The 20,158-nt window shown below is 38.9% G+C and overlaps 1 protein-coding gene across 1 annotated transcript in view; it reads left to right on the top strand.

Annotated features, from left to right (window-relative positions):
• The window catches only part of LOC139687577 (shematrin-like protein 2), a 42,460-nt gene extending 30,536 nt beyond the window's left edge, over positions 1–11,924 (top strand). The window contains exons 3-4 of the mRNA XM_071584794.1: positions 6,370–6,439; positions 11,072–11,924. Of these exons, the coding sequence (XP_071440895.1) occupies positions 6,370–6,439; positions 11,072–11,686 (685 nt within the window). The 3' untranslated portion in view covers positions 11,687–11,924. The remainder of the gene's footprint in view (positions 1–6,369; positions 6,440–11,071) is intronic.
• The last annotated feature ends 8,234 nt before the right edge of the window (positions 11,925–20,158 follow it).

Below are 20,158 nucleotides of genomic sequence, written 5' to 3'. Positions count from 1 at the left end.
GAGTTTAAGGAAATGCGAGCCCTGGAAGAGATATTTAATAGCCCCGGAAAACGTCGAGGCTTGCCATATGAGGAAAACCATTCATTAACGCATGTACGTATATTAACTGGCCTACAACGGCAGTATATATCACTATCAATAATAATTCTTGGAATGAACAAATTATAGAACATAAAATAAATGAAAACTAATCTCACGTATTCAACGGAGAGAACGTCAGCGTCTGACGCCCACTCTAACTCACAAAGGTTGAGCAAACGAGATTCCCAATTGAGCTGAAGCTGAAGGGTAACCCACCAAAGCAAATCTTGCTCAGCCGCAATAAAATCATTCCGACCACAGTTTGGCAAATTCTTATGAATCTTGCATGAAACATAAAGCGCTGAAAACGGTAAACTAGCGTCATGCTCAAAAGGTCCTACATAAAGAGCGATGAAAAAATGAAATATTCCAATTTTCATTCTATTAATTTGTTTAAATATTGGATTTAATTCCAAAATGTTAAAATTTTTATAAAATAAATATTTGGTAATTTTAGTCGGTGTGTTCTAAGGAGGAAAATACATTTAAATCAAAGAACTTGCAGAGAAAAAACACAGTACATAAGGAATTACATGAACTCATACACATAAACTAGGACAATTATTCATCATTATATTTTACAGAAAAAAATAAACATAAAATTAATGATTAGATAGGATCCTTGAGTTTTTTCCTAATGGAAACTTAATACAGCATTTAATGTGGCAAGTGGAACAGGAAAAGAGCAAACCGACAGCCTCTTGGTCTTCGGTGTGCACTACAACAAATGCTTCAGATCATACTCGGCTCTAAGATCATTCCGAATGTAACGGCATAACTAAGGCAGTTTTTGAAATTTGGCTCAGAACTGCTTACAATATTCGTAAAATTCAACAACTTTGTATCAAATCACCAAAAGGTGAAAGCTTTCACCTGTCTGAAAAGCTGTGATGTAGTTGAAACCTGTGAGAAAACACATTTTTGGTTATTTAGAATATGCATAAATAAATGAATATTCTCTTCTTCATTTAATGCATTGAAACAGGGTATATTTCCCCATATGGTGGAAAATGAAAAATGCTAAGGAGTGACGTCAATTCAGACTAACAAAATAACAATTATCGTTCCGAGAGAAGTCGAACAAGACAAGGTCAAGAGCTCTTCTCTTCAATTTACATTTCTTTCTCGTCCCTTTTTTTGATGTTGGCAGCTTTCTTATTAGGGACTGGAGTTTCTCAGTCCTTTGGCAATGTGTTCTTGCATCCCATCTTTATAACTCTTCGCCCCATCCTCGTGAGGTAAATACATAGAGTTGTTATCCCAGCGATATATTTTCCTATAGTTACTCATGTCCTGGATTCAGAATCTTTACTTTCATATATTTACAATTATTTATTTAAAACATATCCTAATTACAGATGGGTTATATTTAAAACGCCGTATTGATTTGTAACACGAAGTGAAAATGGATGCATCACACAAGAGGAAATGTTCCTACCCAGGCAGATACAGATGAGCAGGGCATTGTTCATTAAAAATTTATATTTTGACCAAAAATGGAAGCCTAATGAACCTCCAATTGGACGGAGCGGAATAGCTTTAGCAAATCGATCGAACCCTTTTTCTGAATTAAAATCTGCTAGATTCCTATTGACCACTTCTGACTCTATTTTCCGTGTACAACGTTTTGCTAATTTGTTGAATGAATTCAACTACTAATATGATATATACTGCAAATTTTTGTGTAATATTTCTCCTTGATTACTCTGCAATATAGATAAGTTTACAAAATACAAGTCCTTCCACCGTTCAGAATCGAAATTATATCCTAATATAAGTTTCATGGAATTGCAAATTGAAGGCGTCAAGTATTTAAAAATCTATATGAAAACATGATATATAAATATTTACATACGCATGAAATATCATATGATTACATATAATATACGATATTATTATATGATTACTAGTTGTAAAGAAAGTATATCACTACCATAATTTTGGTCATGGATAATTTTGAATTCATTCGATAATCATGTAGATTACGAAATAATCAACTGTAAGGTTTTCAGTTGAAATCCGGCCTTGGGGCAGGTCTTTTAATTGAAAAAACCATAGCATAAAATATTTAGTATTCAATTTACCATTGCAGAAAAAAAATTTGAAAATACAGAAAAACAACATGCCAAACTCTTAAATTATTTATTCAAATTTCTTCACCTTCATCTCTGAGAAAATCTATCCAAGCAAATCCCCTACTCGGTACACAATGCCGAATGATAACGGTGGTGATAAGAAGAGGGAATAGGAAAGAGATTTAAATGGATTTACTTAAGATTAAGGATGCCATTAATTTCTGCATTAATTGAGGGAAAGAGGTGAGTGATTCATGGATGGACATCTATTTCTGTCTCTTACCCTCGTGATACCATCGGCAAATGTGCCTTAGGTTAAGAATAAATGTCTGTAATTAAGGAGTAAATTGACATGCTCTATTTAACTCTTTAATTACATACTTCAAATAACGGAGATTCAGTTATCCCTCTAAGTATATATAAATAATTAAAATTCATTTACAATAATAAAAATTATTTATTCAAATTTACTGATACCATTATTCAACATATATTCATTTAAAACTCTCACTAACCTCAAGTAAAACTGCAGATAACTAAGGACAAGTTTCTACTTTGGTTTCCGATTAATCGACATATTACTTAGGGGCTTAGCTTTCCTCAGCCTAAGAGTACTAGTTAATAACTAAATTATTAACCTATAAATAATATATTCACAAAAATAAGATATTCTTTAATGTTCACTACTATGTCCAGGTTTAAAATTTCAAGTAAGGTCAATAAGATTAATCGTTTAATCGAAAATATGAAGCGAGAATCTATCTTGACCAATCAATGAAGATCTGAATAGTCCTGACTTTGGAATTATCTTATGTGAATTTCCTTGAATGCTCTATAATGGCCTCGAATCGCCGAGATCTGAAAATTGAAAGGTTATTTTCCATGGTCATTAGCCCAAATTACAACCAAAACAAGAGAAGCAAGCGGAGTCTTTCTTCTGATGCAAGCAACCTTCCGTTTATGAGACCTGCTCCACGCCGACTTCGTCAATTTACGATATTTCCCAGAGACTTCAACGCCTGAAAAACCTTGCTCGGTCAATGCTACGAAATACTTAATGGGTAGTTTCGCTCTCGAACTCTGTAACGAAGAGCAAGAGGAATTTATTGCGACATTAGAAATTATTCAAAATCGTTCAAGGTACTGCAGGAAATTGCCTTCTTATGATAAACTCTTGTAGGATATGCTATTTCAATTTATTTGATGATTAAAATCAATTTTTGAAAATTAAAACGAAGAGTATGACTTACGTAATAAAGCCAATGTAAAGTATCAAATGTGATTTTATGAACCCATAGTTCCAAGCATATTTGGTCGGTTAGCTGTCCTAAGCTATTAACTTGCGACCTGAATGAAAAAGAAAAAAACGGCATAAATATTTATTATCTATGCAAAACATAAAAACATCCTCTAGTCAAACTTTTTTGATAAATTTGGCGGGCTAAATATTTGATTAGTCCAATCCAAACGCTAAATGTGATACCAAATTGGCTAATGAGCGTTGAAAACCTACAAGAGCTATGGTAATGAATCATATAGAGGACGATCAAGCAACCGCAGGTACATTTTATTTTACCAGAGATATGGTAATAGCCTTACTCACCTGCGCCCTACTGACAGCAAACTTTGGGTAAGTTAGCAATGAGTGTTTTTTAAATTTAAAACTAACGAATTTTTACGTAGTGGTCTTAGTAAAGTGTAGTAATAAATTTTATTTTCAGAGTTAAATTCTGAGTCACTTCAAGCCTTATTTCTATAGTTGTTGTTCGGAGCGATCCGGAAGTAGGGAAACCATATTTTTCAGATATGTAGGTAGTCCTCGCAAACGATGATTCATACGTTTTTTCTATGCACGGCAACAGCAGATTTGGTCTGAATATTGATCAATTACCTTGAAATTGAGTAAACATCATGGATAATTATTTGAGTGCAACCAAACTAATTTCCGACTTGATTTTTGCAAAAGGAAACGGACATTTATTAGATTTATTTGAGAAATTATAGCGGGCAAGATCAAAGAGCATCTGAGCGGAAAATAGCCAAGGATTGGGCAGATGGTGAATATCATGCAGTTAACGGCTTGTTGCCGTAAAAAAGAGGAAATTTGATGGAAAAGTGAACTTTTGATCAATAGAAAAGGCATCCACATCAATTTCTTTAACTTATATGAATTGGTTAAGGAAACCTCAACGCAAGTAATTTGTTATAAACACAATAGAAAATGATATTGAAGGCACCACAACGAAAATCAAGAGGCAATTACGTGAGGGCTAAGTAAATATTGGGGTATTAGATGGAAGATCTATCATGGCGTATGAAAGGGAGTTAGAATTACATGCAGAAAAGGAAGAGTGGATAGGGCTGCATTTAAACTATCTTCGGAATTAAATACTGGCGATGACATAAATCTGGAAGGCGCGATAAAAAGTTTGAATTAAAAAATAGACTTTCTAAAAAACGTTTAGCGGAGTGTGAAATTCTTTTACGTGTGATCAACCAAATAGTAGTTTCCTCGAAGCCTGGGAAATGTCTTAATTTTAAATTGTTCATTGTAAAATGAAAACCTGTTTGCTTGAAACAAAAATTGATTGCCATCAAACCATGATAAAGGGAATTTTGTACGCTAACTTATTTTCAGTGAAGCATTATGTTTTTCGAGTGTTATTTGGAACATACGAAAGGAACATTAAAAAGAAATAAAATAATTATATGTAAACGCTATTTGCAATGATGATGGTGAGTGATGTAGCCGAGGAATGGGAATTCAAATACATCTAGGGTTCCATTTAGCGTTGCAAACAGGCACAACAATTATGAGGGTATAGGGTTATGTATACCTTGGCACTATATAGGATTTTGATGAGAACGATCCACGTATATCCTACAATTGTTTTAAATATTTTGCATGAAACAATAAGAAATAAAAGAGATTTGGAAGAGGGCAAACCTAAGGGGGAAAGAGGTCTATTGGGAAAGCCTCGATACACAATTATGAATGCTAAGAAAAGAGATAAGTGCACTACAAAGAATGATACATGCTGATTGACTGAATCTGGATGTAGAGACAAAAGAATAAATGCGGTGGATTCTGGAAAGCATCTTTTTTTAGTAATGGCCAACATTTGGAGTGCACATTGCATGAAAACTGATGATGAGTGGTAGATGGAACTTAGGAAATGGCGGTTCTTGTAACTACTTTTCAGCCCGAAATTTATAATCAGTCCTAGACAGAGTACATGGGGGATTTTATCGTACAAATTTCCTTCATCCGTCCTTCTTACGATACTGGCATGAAACTTTTCACGGAAATCAAATAGCACACGATATGTAGCCGTTAGTCCGCGAGCATTGAATTTAAATACCATATAATTCAAAGCCGATTCCTCGTGCTTCCTTCCCGTGAGAGGCACGCTCACCTACGCTACGAACGTCTTCTGCCATCCACTTTCTTTTAAATTTCTACCCTTCGTAATGAATGCCATACAATATTTCTAAGGTCTTACAACTTATTACATGCATCTCCAATTAGTAAACTACTTCGATCAGGTTGCATATTTAAAAATAAGATTGTACCATAGCATCGACGGAAATGCAAAATTGGCGAGCGTCTGGCACGACGTCCGCAACACTGAATATCGCGGCTCCGGGCACCGACGACAATCACATCGATGTACTCACGGCAAATCGCCTCTCGCCATTGGGGGTGGGTGGGGACCGACACCCACAACCGTCGGCCCCCCTCCCTCTGAGAGGGCGGACGACGGGAGGGAGACAAATGAGAGAGGGTGAGGACGGAGATCGTGAGCCAATTCTCCACGACAGGCGGGAGGGGGGATGGACGGACCCCGTTCCATTTGTATCCCCCCATTTGCGTAAGAATGGCATTTTTTGATCCGTTCGGTGGGAGCCTCCGCGAAGAGAGCGGAGGCCGCCACCTCTCTCGCACCCTCTCTCCCCCCCTGGAACGGGGGTGCAGGAGACGGGCGAAAGTCACACACGCACGCCTCCTCAGCAATGCCCCACCGATCCCCGCGTGTCCGCGTGCTCTCCCCCGAGAGTGTTCGAAGTGCGCAGGGGAAGGAGAGGGAGGTGGGGGATCAGCCTGCTAAAGGAAGCGGAGCGCGCAGGTAGGGGGGGCAGATGTCTCCCACTCGGGGTATAAAGGCACGTCGCCAGGGTAACGATCCTCATTCCAACTTCCGATCCGAAGAAGGCGGTCGAAAGCGTCCTTACCTCACAGCCACGTCCAAGAAAGGAGCAGCAGCGGGGAGATGAAGTTCTCGGTGAGGATACATATTTATTAACATTAACTTGTACTCTAGATTAACAAAGCAAGGTTTCCTCAGCTATACCTTTCGCTTAAACTTTCGCTCACATTAACTCGTCCGGTAAAATCCTGTACCCTGTCAAATATTGAATTGTTTATGAGTACGCTGCGTGCGCCATGCATGCATGCATGCAGCCACGACAAGAGCAAAACAGAAGTTCCTGGTTATTTTTCCGAATTTTTAACATTCTTAATGTTTTTCCCGTTCAAAAATTTAAATTTATGCCAATAAATTATTTCAGAACACAATACTACAACTGATGAAATTAAATAAGGCGGAAATGTGATATTTTCAAGTAGAAATTCTGATGAAGTAAGAGGAAAAATTAGATTCGGGCATACCTGTAGGAGTAATGCAATTGGAATAAACAGAAATTCAAATTCGTGAGCTATTCAATTGAATTACTAAGGAGTCACAAGGATCTTACGGCTAAGTGAATAAATAGTATCAGTACATTCTCTTAAATTGTACTCCTACTATGCCATATTCGCTGTAAGAAAATTGTTGATTTTATCCAATAAGGAAACATAGTTCCGATTCCTTCGCCCCAAATGAAGTTTTAGAGGCGTGCATGAAGCTCGGATTATTAGGCATAGAACCATATCATTTCATAATTCCAAAATATGGAATGCACAAGAAACAAATTATTTAAATACAGAAAATACATAAGTTTATTTTTTCAAACAGAAACATATCAAGACCAAATTTTATTTCATCAATAATTATCACAATACTCGTGAAAGAAGAATGGACCAAAATCTTTCATTTCACATAATTTTCGAAAACGGATAAAAATAATAACAAACACACCTCTTTTATTTGAACTGGATCCCATAAATCGAAGTTCTAATTCTCGGTTAACACGCGATCTACTACGGGTGTTCCACGAACTGATAGCGCCATGTTACACATTTGATTGGATGGTTTGTACTGGGAGGCCTTGAACACGAGAAAATTGCACGCTCGGCTTCTTAATTACTAGAAATCATTAGTTTTTAATATCGATACAGAATAAATAATTTCTCCCCGCAATGTATACGTTTGCCAGATGACGAGGTGGCGTTCTCAGGGACAAGGTGGTTCTCACATATTCACCATACTGAGCGCTATAAACTTTTCTTTGCATAATCCGAGACAGGACTAGATCGCGTGAATCCTAGAGGAGCTAAATTTGTAAACCGTTGTTATAATAAACCGAGTAGCTTGACAAAACTGTTAGAGGAACATGGATAGGAATCACTGACGAAGCAGAAGATTAAATCACAGGTTAAATCTCTTGCATAAATTGGAAGAATACAGGATGTATCTCTCTAGCGATGATGTAGAAAATGAATTACTAATACCATCTTACTACGTTATGATAGATAATGACAATAAAATTAGAGAGATTAAGCAAAGAGCAGATAGATTTAAGATATCATTTTTCCCATGAACAATAAGGGATCAGAGTAGCATTAACTCAATGCGCTAGGGGGGTATTTTGAGTCAAAAGTAGTCCGGTGGGTAATCACCCCCTGCCACAGATCCTAGCGGTGGATTTCAGGGTACCATGTAGATTGATAGAAAACACTATGAAGAAAAAATTTAACTTTCCAATTTCCATTTATCACCAACTGCTCATTTGCAGCTGACCAAACACCGCCTCCCCCTACCACACGACCTCTGGGTGACTTGTAGGGTACGGAAGCGGAGATTGCTCTTTCGCCGCGCGTGGCGCATGGTCGCATACAAGAAATGCGCTTCCTAGGACGCCTCACTTCTCGCTTTCAAAGCGCTCTTATCTTAAGCTGCGATTTCCCTAAGAATGAACCGTGGAGTGATTTTGTTCCTCCTTTTTGTAATCAATACTTGGTGATCCCTAAATAACTAATATACTTCGTAAGCATTAATTGAAACATATAAAGAGAGATTAATCTAGTTGATGTTTATTTTTTTGACAGATAAATGTTTGACATATTTCTTTTAAATAGTTCCTGATGGTAAAAGAGAATTGGTCTATTATAAGTTCTGTCAATTGCTATCGGTGGAACAGTGAGCGTAATGCCAAAGGTAGATACACTTACGATATTAAATGTTTAGATTACCATAGCTTCAACTCTTACGATATAAAAAAGGGTCATCCAAAATTCTTTTAAACTTCATTATTTCTCTTTGTTTTACGGAAATATGTATGTAACTACCATGTACAGTCTCTGCGACTGCAAATGGTAGTTACATACATATTTCCGTTCTTATTCTGAAAATTGAGAAAGAATAATTTGCCGTCGCTTTCATTCATTCCAACAGAACTAACCACTACTTGATCAACTACTGAGGTTCGCCAACAACGGCAAGTGCTTTGGTAGATGACCTAAAAACGGCAGCTCTATCGGTGATTTGCCTTGAATGAAACTTTACCTATTTTCTTTAGTTTTTTTCTAACTCTTGAATCACCTCCGCTTTCTTTTCAACACTTTGAATAACTCCGACAGACACGCAAGTCAAGAGGGAGTGAAAGGGAGAGAAGGAAAGAAAATACCAAGTTAAATACATTAATACAACTTCAAAGTACGATTATTCCTAAAGAATGGTATGAATCCTTAAAATATTCGTAAAAATATATCACTGATTTTTGCAAGAAATAAAGATACAATTCATATTTCTTACTATATATATTTCTATATATTAATTATATATAAATACATATAGCTAGAAATGTCATGCAACGGTATAAGCAACTATTTTTTTGGGCTAAAACAATTTTAAGGCAAAAGTACAAAATTAAAGCAAAACTGATCCAGCTAGAGAATACTTAGGTGTATGTTGCGACGTGTGGCCATACCAAGGAGAGAAGAGAGAAATAGTGAGTTCCCCTCGGAACTGGCGCTGCTATGGGACACCTTTCCCCGCCGCTGGGATTCCCCGCTCAGAGGGACAGGCAATTGCTGAAGGCATTGAATATTTGCGTATTGATAATAATCTCTCTGGGGCCCTACTTCTCGCGTTGCTTTGGCGTATTTGTCTATCACCTTTGGAATTGGCATCTCTCCTGTCGATGGAACGACATTCATTATTGCCAACGGCGTAATTCCCTCGTCGTATGCGGATCGATTTCAGGGGGAAACACGGCTTTATCTGTCAATAATTAAGCATAACAAACCAGAGACTAATTTATAGTTCCATTCAAATTACTCAAAATTACCAAATCTCATTTTCCTTTCGATTTCCGGACTTGAAAATGTCTTTTTTTTATATGGAATAGGATTTCTCTCAACGGGAAACGTTCGAAAGTCGTGAAATGGTAAAGTAAAATACTCGACATATACTTACTGAAAATCAAGAAATTTTTTTATCAGTCCATTTCAATGTCTAAAATAACTCAGCAATATAGCTCGTCATGTGCATTACATGAAAAAGCTTAATTTAGAAGATGGCTGAAGGATCCCGTTGGAATAAATAAAGAAGAAATTGAGAGTGAACACTATGTAGTCTACAGCCGTTTGATTCACAGTCGTAGCTATAACTTGGCTAGTATCTTAGCCCGCAAAATTCTATAAGTTTTTCGGCTTCAGAATTTCATCCCACTGCCCCCCTCCAGCCAATATTGTTGCATTTCTTCGCCTTCAGTCCGACGAAAGCGGTTGCCATTCCGTGCGAGAGATGTCAAGTAATTTTAAAACAGTATGTAGTCAATTACTATAAAGTTAGACTATTTAAATCACTATTATATATTTAATAATATATTATTTTTTGTTATAATAGCGAAAGGTAAACATTTTTACGCTTCAAATTCAACCAACTCGGTTCTAGCCATGCTTGCTCATTCAATAAATCAGAGGTAGGATCCGTTAAAATTTCTCTCCGACCTCCCATTCTCTACTCCACATAACTTCCGTTCCTCCCTTCTTTCCATCTAAAATAGCTATTCTTTCCCGCTCTCTACCTCACTTAGATGTTAAAATCTTCCACAGTTTTCAACCTTTCATCTCTATTCAGTATTCTCTGCCTCCATCGGACTTCTCCTGACAATCTTCTACTTTCCGATCTCAAGACTCCCGTGTTAATAATATCCTCTCTTTCCATTTTATTTTTACATTCATTTTCATTCTCCCAAATATCGAAAGCCAGCAATCAACGCTTACTATGTTGGATATACTATTTTGCTTTGCATGTATCCAAACTACGGGCCATTATACAAGATCTTAACAACTTACTTCTTTACATCTTTACTGAGGGCTCATAATGATAAAATAAGAACACGGGTCAACAATGACACAATTTTCACCGATACTGGTTTCAACGAAGAGTTTAATTATCAAGGTAATGGTAACAGTTATAAACATTATGCTGAAACGTTCAGTGATAAATTGCGTGAGAACTTACCTATTTTAATTTTATTATATTGAATGCCAAACATTTTCACGAAGTGACGCCTGAGGCACTATTTTATATTTACTTGAGGGAGTGGCCATTTTCTCTCTCCTCTTTACAAAAGCTTCACCACCTACTGGCAATCATCTTTAAATGCCCCCAATTTCTTAGGCAATATTTCACATGCTCTATGTATTTTGAATGACGGAAAATGCCTTTTCATTGTGCCTTTAACAGACAATTTGCGCCTTGGCGCTGATGGTGGCGCTGGCGTCCTCCGAGGAGGCCAAGCAGGAAGACTCCAAACAACACGAGAAGCGGGGCCTCTACGGTCTCGGGTACGGACACTTCGGGGGCCTGGACGGCGGGCTGGACGTCGGACACCACGGCGGCGGACTTCTCCTCCCCGCCTACCACGGCGGACACCACGAACACAAGGTCATCACCGTCACCAAAGAAGTGCCCTACCCCGTGCCGCACCCGGTGCCCGTGCCCGTCATCAAGAAGGTCGGCGTACCCGTGCCTCACCCCGTCCCTTACCCCGTCATCAAGCCGTACCCCGTAGCCGTGGAGAAACCTGTCCCTTACCCCGTCGAGAAGCCCGTCCCTTACCCCGTGGAGAAGAAGGTCCCCTACCCCGTACACATCCCCGTCAAGGTGCCAGTGCCGCACCCCGTGCCCGTGCACGTCCCCAAGCCCTACCCCGTCCCCGTGCAGGTCCCCGTCAAGGTCCCAGTGCCGCAGCCGGTCCCAGTCTACAAGCACGTGCCGGTTTACATCCACTCCCACGGACACGAGCTCGGGTACGGAGGATTCGACGGCGGATACCACCACGGCGGGTACCACGGCTGAGGCCACTGCCAAATGAACCCCTCGCCGAAGGATGCTCCGGAGGCCGTCTCCACGAATTCCTCCGGGGAAGAAAGACCTGGTGTCGGATTCCGGCCAGAGGCCTAGAGGGCGTAGCCCTCCTCCACGGAGCGTAGCCCGCCTACATTCATCATCGACCGCTGGAGAAACTGCTTTGAAGGGCGAAGTCATTCATCTTAATCCCACTGCATTCATCCAACCCACAGCTTCACATCTTGTATCACGCGAATGTATTTTGAAATACACATCGTTTGCATCCTTTCGCTCATTGAATTGTTGGTTTTCATTTCTCCAGTAAATACTAATAACCCACCTTCCAATTACAAAAAAGGTCTGGTATCAAAACGCATTGATATCATTTCATTTTTTACGCGTGTCACGTATGCTATAAGTATACCGCTTGGGGAGTTTGGTTTTTCATACCACATATAGTATCATACGGTCACTGTAAGGAAATTTATTGTATAAATAAGGGAAAACCTGATCAGTAATAGAATATGACCCAGTCGATCAATGGCATAAATAGGGCAATAGTGCTCATCGACACACTTTCCTCCTCTAAAAATGTATAAAATACTTGAAATATTGCTATTACGTATACCAAATACTAATAAATGCAAAGAACAAACAACCAAAGAAAGAACGATTCGGTAATTTCCGCATATTCTTTTTTCAAATTAATAGTAACACATTTTTTCGAAGCTTTGAAAATGAGATATTAATGTTGAAGACGATACAAAATTAATTTTTTTTTATATAAAACGCAAAATTTCTACCTTCAAACGTCTGAATATTAATATGAATGTAAACCTTGAGGTCTATTCATAAAATCAAGCCCGATATAAAATCGATTCGCAGAATTGACCGGAATGATCTCTGCCGTAGGGTGTTCAAGGGACCAATCCCCATTCCTTATTTATTTTATTTTTTTGACATACCCCTGCAAGCCACTAATAAGGCGTGTGTGTGATAGTGGCGTGGGGGTGATTACACACCAGACTAGTTTTGATTTAAAATACTTTTTACCCTAGCTCTCTAGGACAATGCTATTCTGATCCATTATCATTCGTGGGAAAAATTACATGCTAAATTTATCTGTTTTACGCTTAATTTCCCTGATTGTATTGACATGATCTCTTCTACCGTAATACGATGGGGCTAATAATACATTTTCGGCAAAATCGCTAAGGACAGCTCCTTCTAATTTATGCAAGATATTTAACCTGTAATTTAGCCTTCGCTCCGTGGGTGATTCCCAACCTAGTCCCTGTAATAATTTTGATACGCTACTCAGGTTGCCATAACATTTTACAAATCTAGCTCCTCTACGCTACATGTGATCTGATTCAGCAATTAATCCCTGTAGTACCGACGGCTCCCAGACGGTGATAGAAACTCCACAGCTTTGACCTCACTCAAGTGGCCAAAGGTGCCTCTAAAATTTTAAATCGGAACCCTTATTTAGCAGTTAGTCGAGCTCCCTAACATTAAGCTACCACACTACCCGAATCAAAAGTCATTCAATGCGAAGAACAGAGCTGAAATATCTTTTAGCATAAATAAAACCAAGGCATTCGATCCATAAAAAATTAAAAGAGAGTTACTGATCCACTGACCCGAATTATTATCTATTCTAAAACTAAAGAAATAGAGTTGATTAGCATTCTCACTAATTTGATTTTAAAATCACGCTTTTGTGAATTAACTTTCTATTATATAATGTTACTGTGTGAAGTTACTTCGAAGACAATGCTTGTTTGTTTTTTTAACAACAGATATCCGAACGGAAAACTTAATATCAGATATAGTATGTTGTTTACCATTCACAAATTCACATAAAGTCGAATCTCTGCATCTGCTTATACGAGAGATCCTCGTCAATAATAAAAGTTTTAATTTCGCTTAGTCTTCGTAATTCGTCATGGAGATAAGTTGTGGTCTTGGATTCATTTCTTTTGAGGGCCTAGTCTTTTCCCATTGGCCTAGAAAGCGCCATTTAAACGCACGATAACAATCCGAAGGCCGACCCTTGATTGCTCATCGGCCATGACCTCGGTCAAAGGGAGGCCCATAGCTCGCAATGGGTTTGCCGTGACCGAATTGTATGGGATGAGAACACCTTCCATCCATAGCGGTATAGACTCTTCTCCCGAATCAGGCGATACAGAACTTCTCAGTGGGTATTAATTTAAGGCATATAAGACTCATGATAGACCGATGTGGGTTTCAAAGAGGTTTAGGCACTAGATGAAGTCATAAACTTCCTAATGGATCCAATCGGTATCATAAATATCCCATGCTCCTTTATCTTCCATTGAATAACATTAGTAACGAATTTAAAAAAACAGTGGAACAAAGGAACCAGGCTTCAAGGATGCATACACCGAGTTCTTCAGGGTAAAGACCAACGACAAAGGAGTTCTGGGCTCGACGCAATACATTCCACGATACGCCACTTTGATTACGCACAAAACTTTTCCCCACTCCATGACACGAATGGAATTTCCCATCAAGGTTATTGCCCATAGGAATAGAGGGATTCGGAAAAAAGATAAATAAGTTGAATCCGATAACAAAGCCTTTAGAAGCATATCCCTGAAAAATTTTAACACAATTGCATTAAAAATTCAAACACTGCCTTTATATTATTTAATTTCATCACTTATTTAAAAAGTTTTTTTATCCATTCTTGATTTAAAAGTATATCGATATTTCATCTTTACGTCCGAGTCTGTTTAAATTTCTACTTATTTATTTGCATCATCGATCCATTCAGGTCAAATTTTTCATTTTGGTGGCTATGAGTCCATGTTCTGGAAAATTGCTGGATAAAATTTTCAGTGTTTTTAAGACTCATATGCAATCATTATCACGAAACGAGAAAAATAGACTCCTATTTTAAAGCTACACTGAACATATGATGACAGGCAGCAGTTTCGACATTAGGCACTGGTGGCGCAGACCGAGTGGGTCGGCTCGGCATCAGTTACCACAGTTGCGGGCGAGAGTGATGTGCACGGTAGCGGCCGCAGTTTTACGATGAGGAAGGCAACGGGAGACCACAACATTATTCTCCATAGAATATGCAGCCTTGTCTTGCATTCAAATATAGAGTAGAATGGAGGGATGCAGTAAACCATTCCCGGGATTGAAATACTGATGTTGATGCAATCATCACTTTCGAAATAATTTTCCAATTCTGGGACACCGAATTCCCATGGATTGACCTCTAACCTGCTGACTGGAGGGATTGGGTTCAGTTCCGGGTGACGACGCTAGACACCCTCAGCTTCTGCGCTATATTTCTTTAAAATTTCTGTTTTGTTTTGTACTGCGCGGAAACATGGTCCTTGAAGCAAGATGATGGGCGTAGTATTGAGATGTTTGAAATGTGGGTGTAGATAATGATGGAAGAGGTGAAGTGGACAGAAAGGAAAACAAACGCGTAAGTACTAGGCATGGTGGGGGAGGAGAGAGGCCTGCCGGGAGAAATCCAAAGTAGACAGGACAGATGGATTCAGAGCTCACCGCAATCAAATCGCATTTGTCCAAAGCATCCGCAAAATCGCGTGCTCAGAGAAGACACCGTGATAGCAATACTGCCCAAATACATGAAAAGGCCAATGCACTTTAAAAGGTTTTTAATTTTACCTCTAGCTTGTATGTATATTTTTATTCTTTTATGCGTAAAAAATTATGTTTGCATGGCTTTCAAGATGGGTTTCAATGGCTACATGGTTATGACAAACGGTAAAATGGACGACAGAACAGTTCCTGATGACATTAAAATTTTCTCCTTAAGTCCAAGCTATGCAGGATCTAACTTATTCAACCATTTACTTATTAAATAAAAAAGACTTCCACTTTCCACTTTTAAAGTAGCTCCACTGGAATTGCCTAAATGTTAACTGCTTTTATACCCTGCTCCATAGTTCGTAGAGGCATGATACGTATCATGTCGCTCGGGTAAAAGATAATCCTGTCCTGGCATATCCTATGCTTGATATAGGAAGTCCTGGGATCAATAGAAATCATGGTTATTATCGACATTAGAAAATCTTTTGAAACTTAAGATATTTCATCCAGACGGCGAAATTTCACAACCGTCATTGTTTTAAGAAAATGAAATTCGAAGGATTCGCAGGATGCCGTTCCCTTATCTGGCGAGTTCCGCGGCGCACAAGTCTCATCAAAGATAGTATCAAAATATTCGTTTTGTCTGGCCAAAATGACGGCTTCCGATTACTGAAATCCTCACGAGGAGAGATACAAAAGGAGATAAGACTGCATCTGACAAGGAGACCCTTACACTTTAGTGGTATGCAGGGACTCATTGAGTTTACTCATTGAATGGGAATTCTAAGGAATTTTTCCGCGAAACAATAAACAATGACGATGAAGGTGCCGTTGCAATATCTATTTAAAAAGTTACGACGGAAGCGGTATCATTTTAATAAAAGTCAAACTGAAAAGCAATTGGGTCCATTAGCTGTATGTGTGCAACAAAACACAAAATAACTTATTCGGTGAGTTTTATTTTCCCCAATGTCGACACATAGTATCTTTCCTTCCTCATTTTTCACTGTAAAGATGTTGCAGACAAGTGGGTCAAAAATTAAAAATTCAAGAATCACTCTATGAAATTCCAGAAAACTTTTTCAAGTAGAATTAATTAATTCATTTATATTACCATCATTATTCATAAATTATTTTTTGTACAATCAGTATTTGCGAGGGACTTGGAAATTAAACGATTAATACTACAAATTAGAGGGTCGTTTTTTATACACCTGTAAAATACACATTTGGCAGAGTGGTACATAATGTAATTTTCCCACGCTGTAGATTTTTAATTGACTACAATAAAACCGATGAAGCGTCATAGCGCAGAGTGCACAAATAACTTTTTGTTATTGCCGAAAATGATAACGTCATTTTCATCAAAAAATAAATATAAGTTCCTGCATTATAAATATTTAGATTTGCGTGAAGTTATGAATGACCAATTGGCCATGGACCATATCGCGGCACTCTGATCACACGGTATCATCTCGACGTCGTACGAGTTGTCTCGTATATTAATACAGCAGAGGGTTTGGATGAATCTGAGCGTTATCTTGCATCTGACTCCCTTACCATTTATTACCAAAAAAGGTTTTTAAACTGGTTATTTGATTTCCGGAAGACCATTTTGGTTTTTATGGGGAGATTATACGCTAACAATTCAAAATTTTACTGAGGCACTTTTTTCTAACCAGGAAATAAAATTGAAGGAGATAGAGGATACAAAGTGTTCCTAGCAAATTATTCTCATGACAAGTTACGTATTATGCAAAGTAAGTAACAAAGCACTTATCGCGGCACATTTGCAAGCAGGCATTCAAAAGAATGACGTATGCTACAATAAGTTATAACATACTCGTCTAAAGCTTAAGAGTTTACAGAGAATATTAGTAAATAAATCTCGTTTCCCATTATTTTGGTTACCAAAAACAAATATGTCCAAGTACCATTGGGTACTATTTTCTGCAGTGTTTTACTTACCCTGCCATGGTTGAAGTGAAGCTTCCTTACTTCGTGTCTAATGCGATTAAAAATTTCTTAACTGTAAGACGATCATTCTCGTGTCAGCTAATATTTCGCTCAATAAAACCATCAAACATAATGAAAAAAATTCATTCCAAATAATTTATCCATTTACGCCAGTAATAATACCCCAATAATTCGACGCATAATACCAACAGCAGATATAGAAATGCAAGGTGAGAAATTTCAATTTTGCTTCAGAGGAATCGGAGCTACCACAGTAATTTTTTCAGGAAAATTTAATTTAAATTTGGTAACTGGTAGAAAGGGTGGTACAAAGGGTCTGGCGCAGCCATCGGTGGAGATTTCTACATCTACATCAGACCGTGCAAGCCGCACAGTATTTTTGTGGCTGTGTGTTTAAGTCCACCAACCTTCAGTAAATAAATGAATATTGCGCCGGAGGTTAGTGGTTCGCAGCTTGGCTCATCGAACGGCGTTTTTTTTTGTTGCTTAGCTTTGTTTATGTGGCGATCGCAAATCGCACGAGGCAAGAAAGCGTCCATGGATCCTTAAGTTCCCCAGTTAATCTCCCTTATATCATCCGAATGATCCATTCCCATGACGAGACTTCATGATTTATTTGGTGCCATGAGTTATATCCAGTGTCCTGCACCTTTCTAATGAATGCTTAGTCTAGCCTTTCACCTTCTCGCTTGGAGGGATTCTCATCCTAGATACTCTAATAGCGGCGTTACGCTTGCTTTCTCACCGTAACATTTTTTCATCAACCTAAAGGCCCCTCTTCGCACCTGTTCTATCTCCTCAACCAGCTCCTTTCCGACGGACCCCAAAAAATCGTCGCGTATTCCAAGAGCGGTAGGACCAGTGAAAGGTAACACCTCTCCCTTTCATTCTCATTATATTTTCCTACGACTATTCGCATAAATCCAATTTTATTCAACTGGGTTCATAAGAAAATACAGTAAGCTTCCCGGAAAATCCCGAAGGTTTGAAATGGGAAAGTAATCCATTTCGTGAGTAGTAAGGCTAATATATTCACATATTCATGCGGTTATGCAAGAATTCCGACCCGGAGGACCAGAGCTCGAATCCGTACGGTAGCAGATTTTTGCATTAGTATTTTGATCCTTAAGAATTATGCATATCGTGCACGTCATTGGCTAAATTTCATACCAATTGGCATGAGCCAAATATATGCAAGTTCTAACGGACACTCACACACATTCGTGAATTTTTGCGTTGCCCTCTTTCCATTCGAGAACCCTGTGTTTTTCCATTCCTCGCTCCACCATCTGCATACATCAATGCCTAACATGATATCCAGAAAGGGCACACAGTGTGTGTGTGGCAGAGGGTGCTAATGGTAGCGAAGGTATTCTCGATATTACGCTATGCATAAAAATGAATTTACATTTCCCCTCCCAACTGATGGATTAAACTTTCATCTTGGAGACAATATCAAAAGACAATTATAAAAAAAGCAAATATAAGTAGCAATTGTAGAAGTGGAGTAAGTTCATAGTAGAAACATTGCAACTTACAAAAGCTGTCCTTTTAGCTAAGACCAATGGATGGGATTCGTTAAGTAACGGTAAACAGTTTGCGTGAAAAACGAAATATTTGTTCAAGCTCCCTCAACCGCATTCACTTTCACGCGTTGTCCCCTATGTGAGCTTGATCCATCTTAGCATGAATTCATCGCTTACTCTAGGTTCGACGTCCTCTTGGGGAGTGGATTTTGAGTCGCTCGTTGCTGAATATGCGCTGCGGATTCAAAGAGCCGTTTCATGAGCTGCTTTCAGGGGGGAAAGGGAAATTAGCGTACGACTGGAACACGGATCGTCGTTTGCATTTTTAACATCTCACCCCCGAGATTGTCCCGCGACGCAATAGACGAACTGGAACGGTGCGTCGGTTTCATAACGGTGCACCCCATGCGACCGGTGAAGTGGGCCGCCGGGGATGACGCTCTTCTGTCTCGCACCTATGGCATTGTTTCCTTTCCGCCCCGCGAGAGGATGGCGTTCGGGCCTCGACAAAGGGCTCACGCCGCGCTGAAATAGCTCCCTAGTCCCCTTCGAAAGCGGACAAAGCGGAAGCCCCCTTTCCCTCCATCCCCACTCCCCTCCCTCATCCCACCCCTCCACCCAAGACTTCGCGGAGACGGATTTTTCCCAACACTCAACCAGTGGAAAAAAAACTTCCTCTTACGGAAACTTTCGTTATGTTTCAAGCCTCCATTGTTGCTGAGACACCCACCCAACAGAGATTAGTCTGAAAATTTCTCATGCGGAGGCGCTAAATCAACGAGAAGCCATGAAAAACCATTTACTAACTGAACGAGGAGATAAGCATGCGAATACGTAAGATCATTCTAAAAAAGCACGCACTTAACGGATTGCTTTTGAAAAGTCCGATGACCCAAAACGTACGTGCACACCATTCGCGCAAAAATACGAATGATGGTGAGGTTTTGCCATTAAAATCACTAACAAAATAACTTCATACGGAACAATTTGTAAAAACTAAATGTTTCACGCACGAGATATGAAGATTGACCGCCGAAGTGAGCGGACAAACACGACCGCCGCGAGTTTCAAACACATTTCTTACGTGAACAGAAAATCACATATTCTTTCATAGAAAAAATCTTCCCAAGTCGTTCCACGATAAGGTAATAAATTATTCACACCAAATCGGTGAGTTGTATCTGAGTGAATCGGTGATTCACTCAGATATCTGTGGTCCTGTCAATCTATGAATAAAGGAATATTCACGAGTATCTTCATGAAATATCAGATGATCATTTCCAGTTAGGAGCATACTCCTTAAATTTGATAATACGAGGTTGGCGATACACTACCAAGGAATATTCCCAGATAGGCAAAAGAGTAAAGGGAGTTT

This window comes from Hetaerina americana, unplaced genomic scaffold (genome assembly GCF_022747635.1).
Source record: "Hetaerina americana unplaced genomic scaffold, ioHetAmer1.1.p SCAF_2, whole genome shotgun sequence".
Taxonomy (NCBI): domain Eukaryota; kingdom Metazoa; phylum Arthropoda; class Insecta; order Odonata; family Calopterygidae; genus Hetaerina; species Hetaerina americana.
The sequence above is the reverse complement of the archived record's forward strand: the minus strand, read 5'-3'. Positions and strand labels throughout refer to the sequence as shown.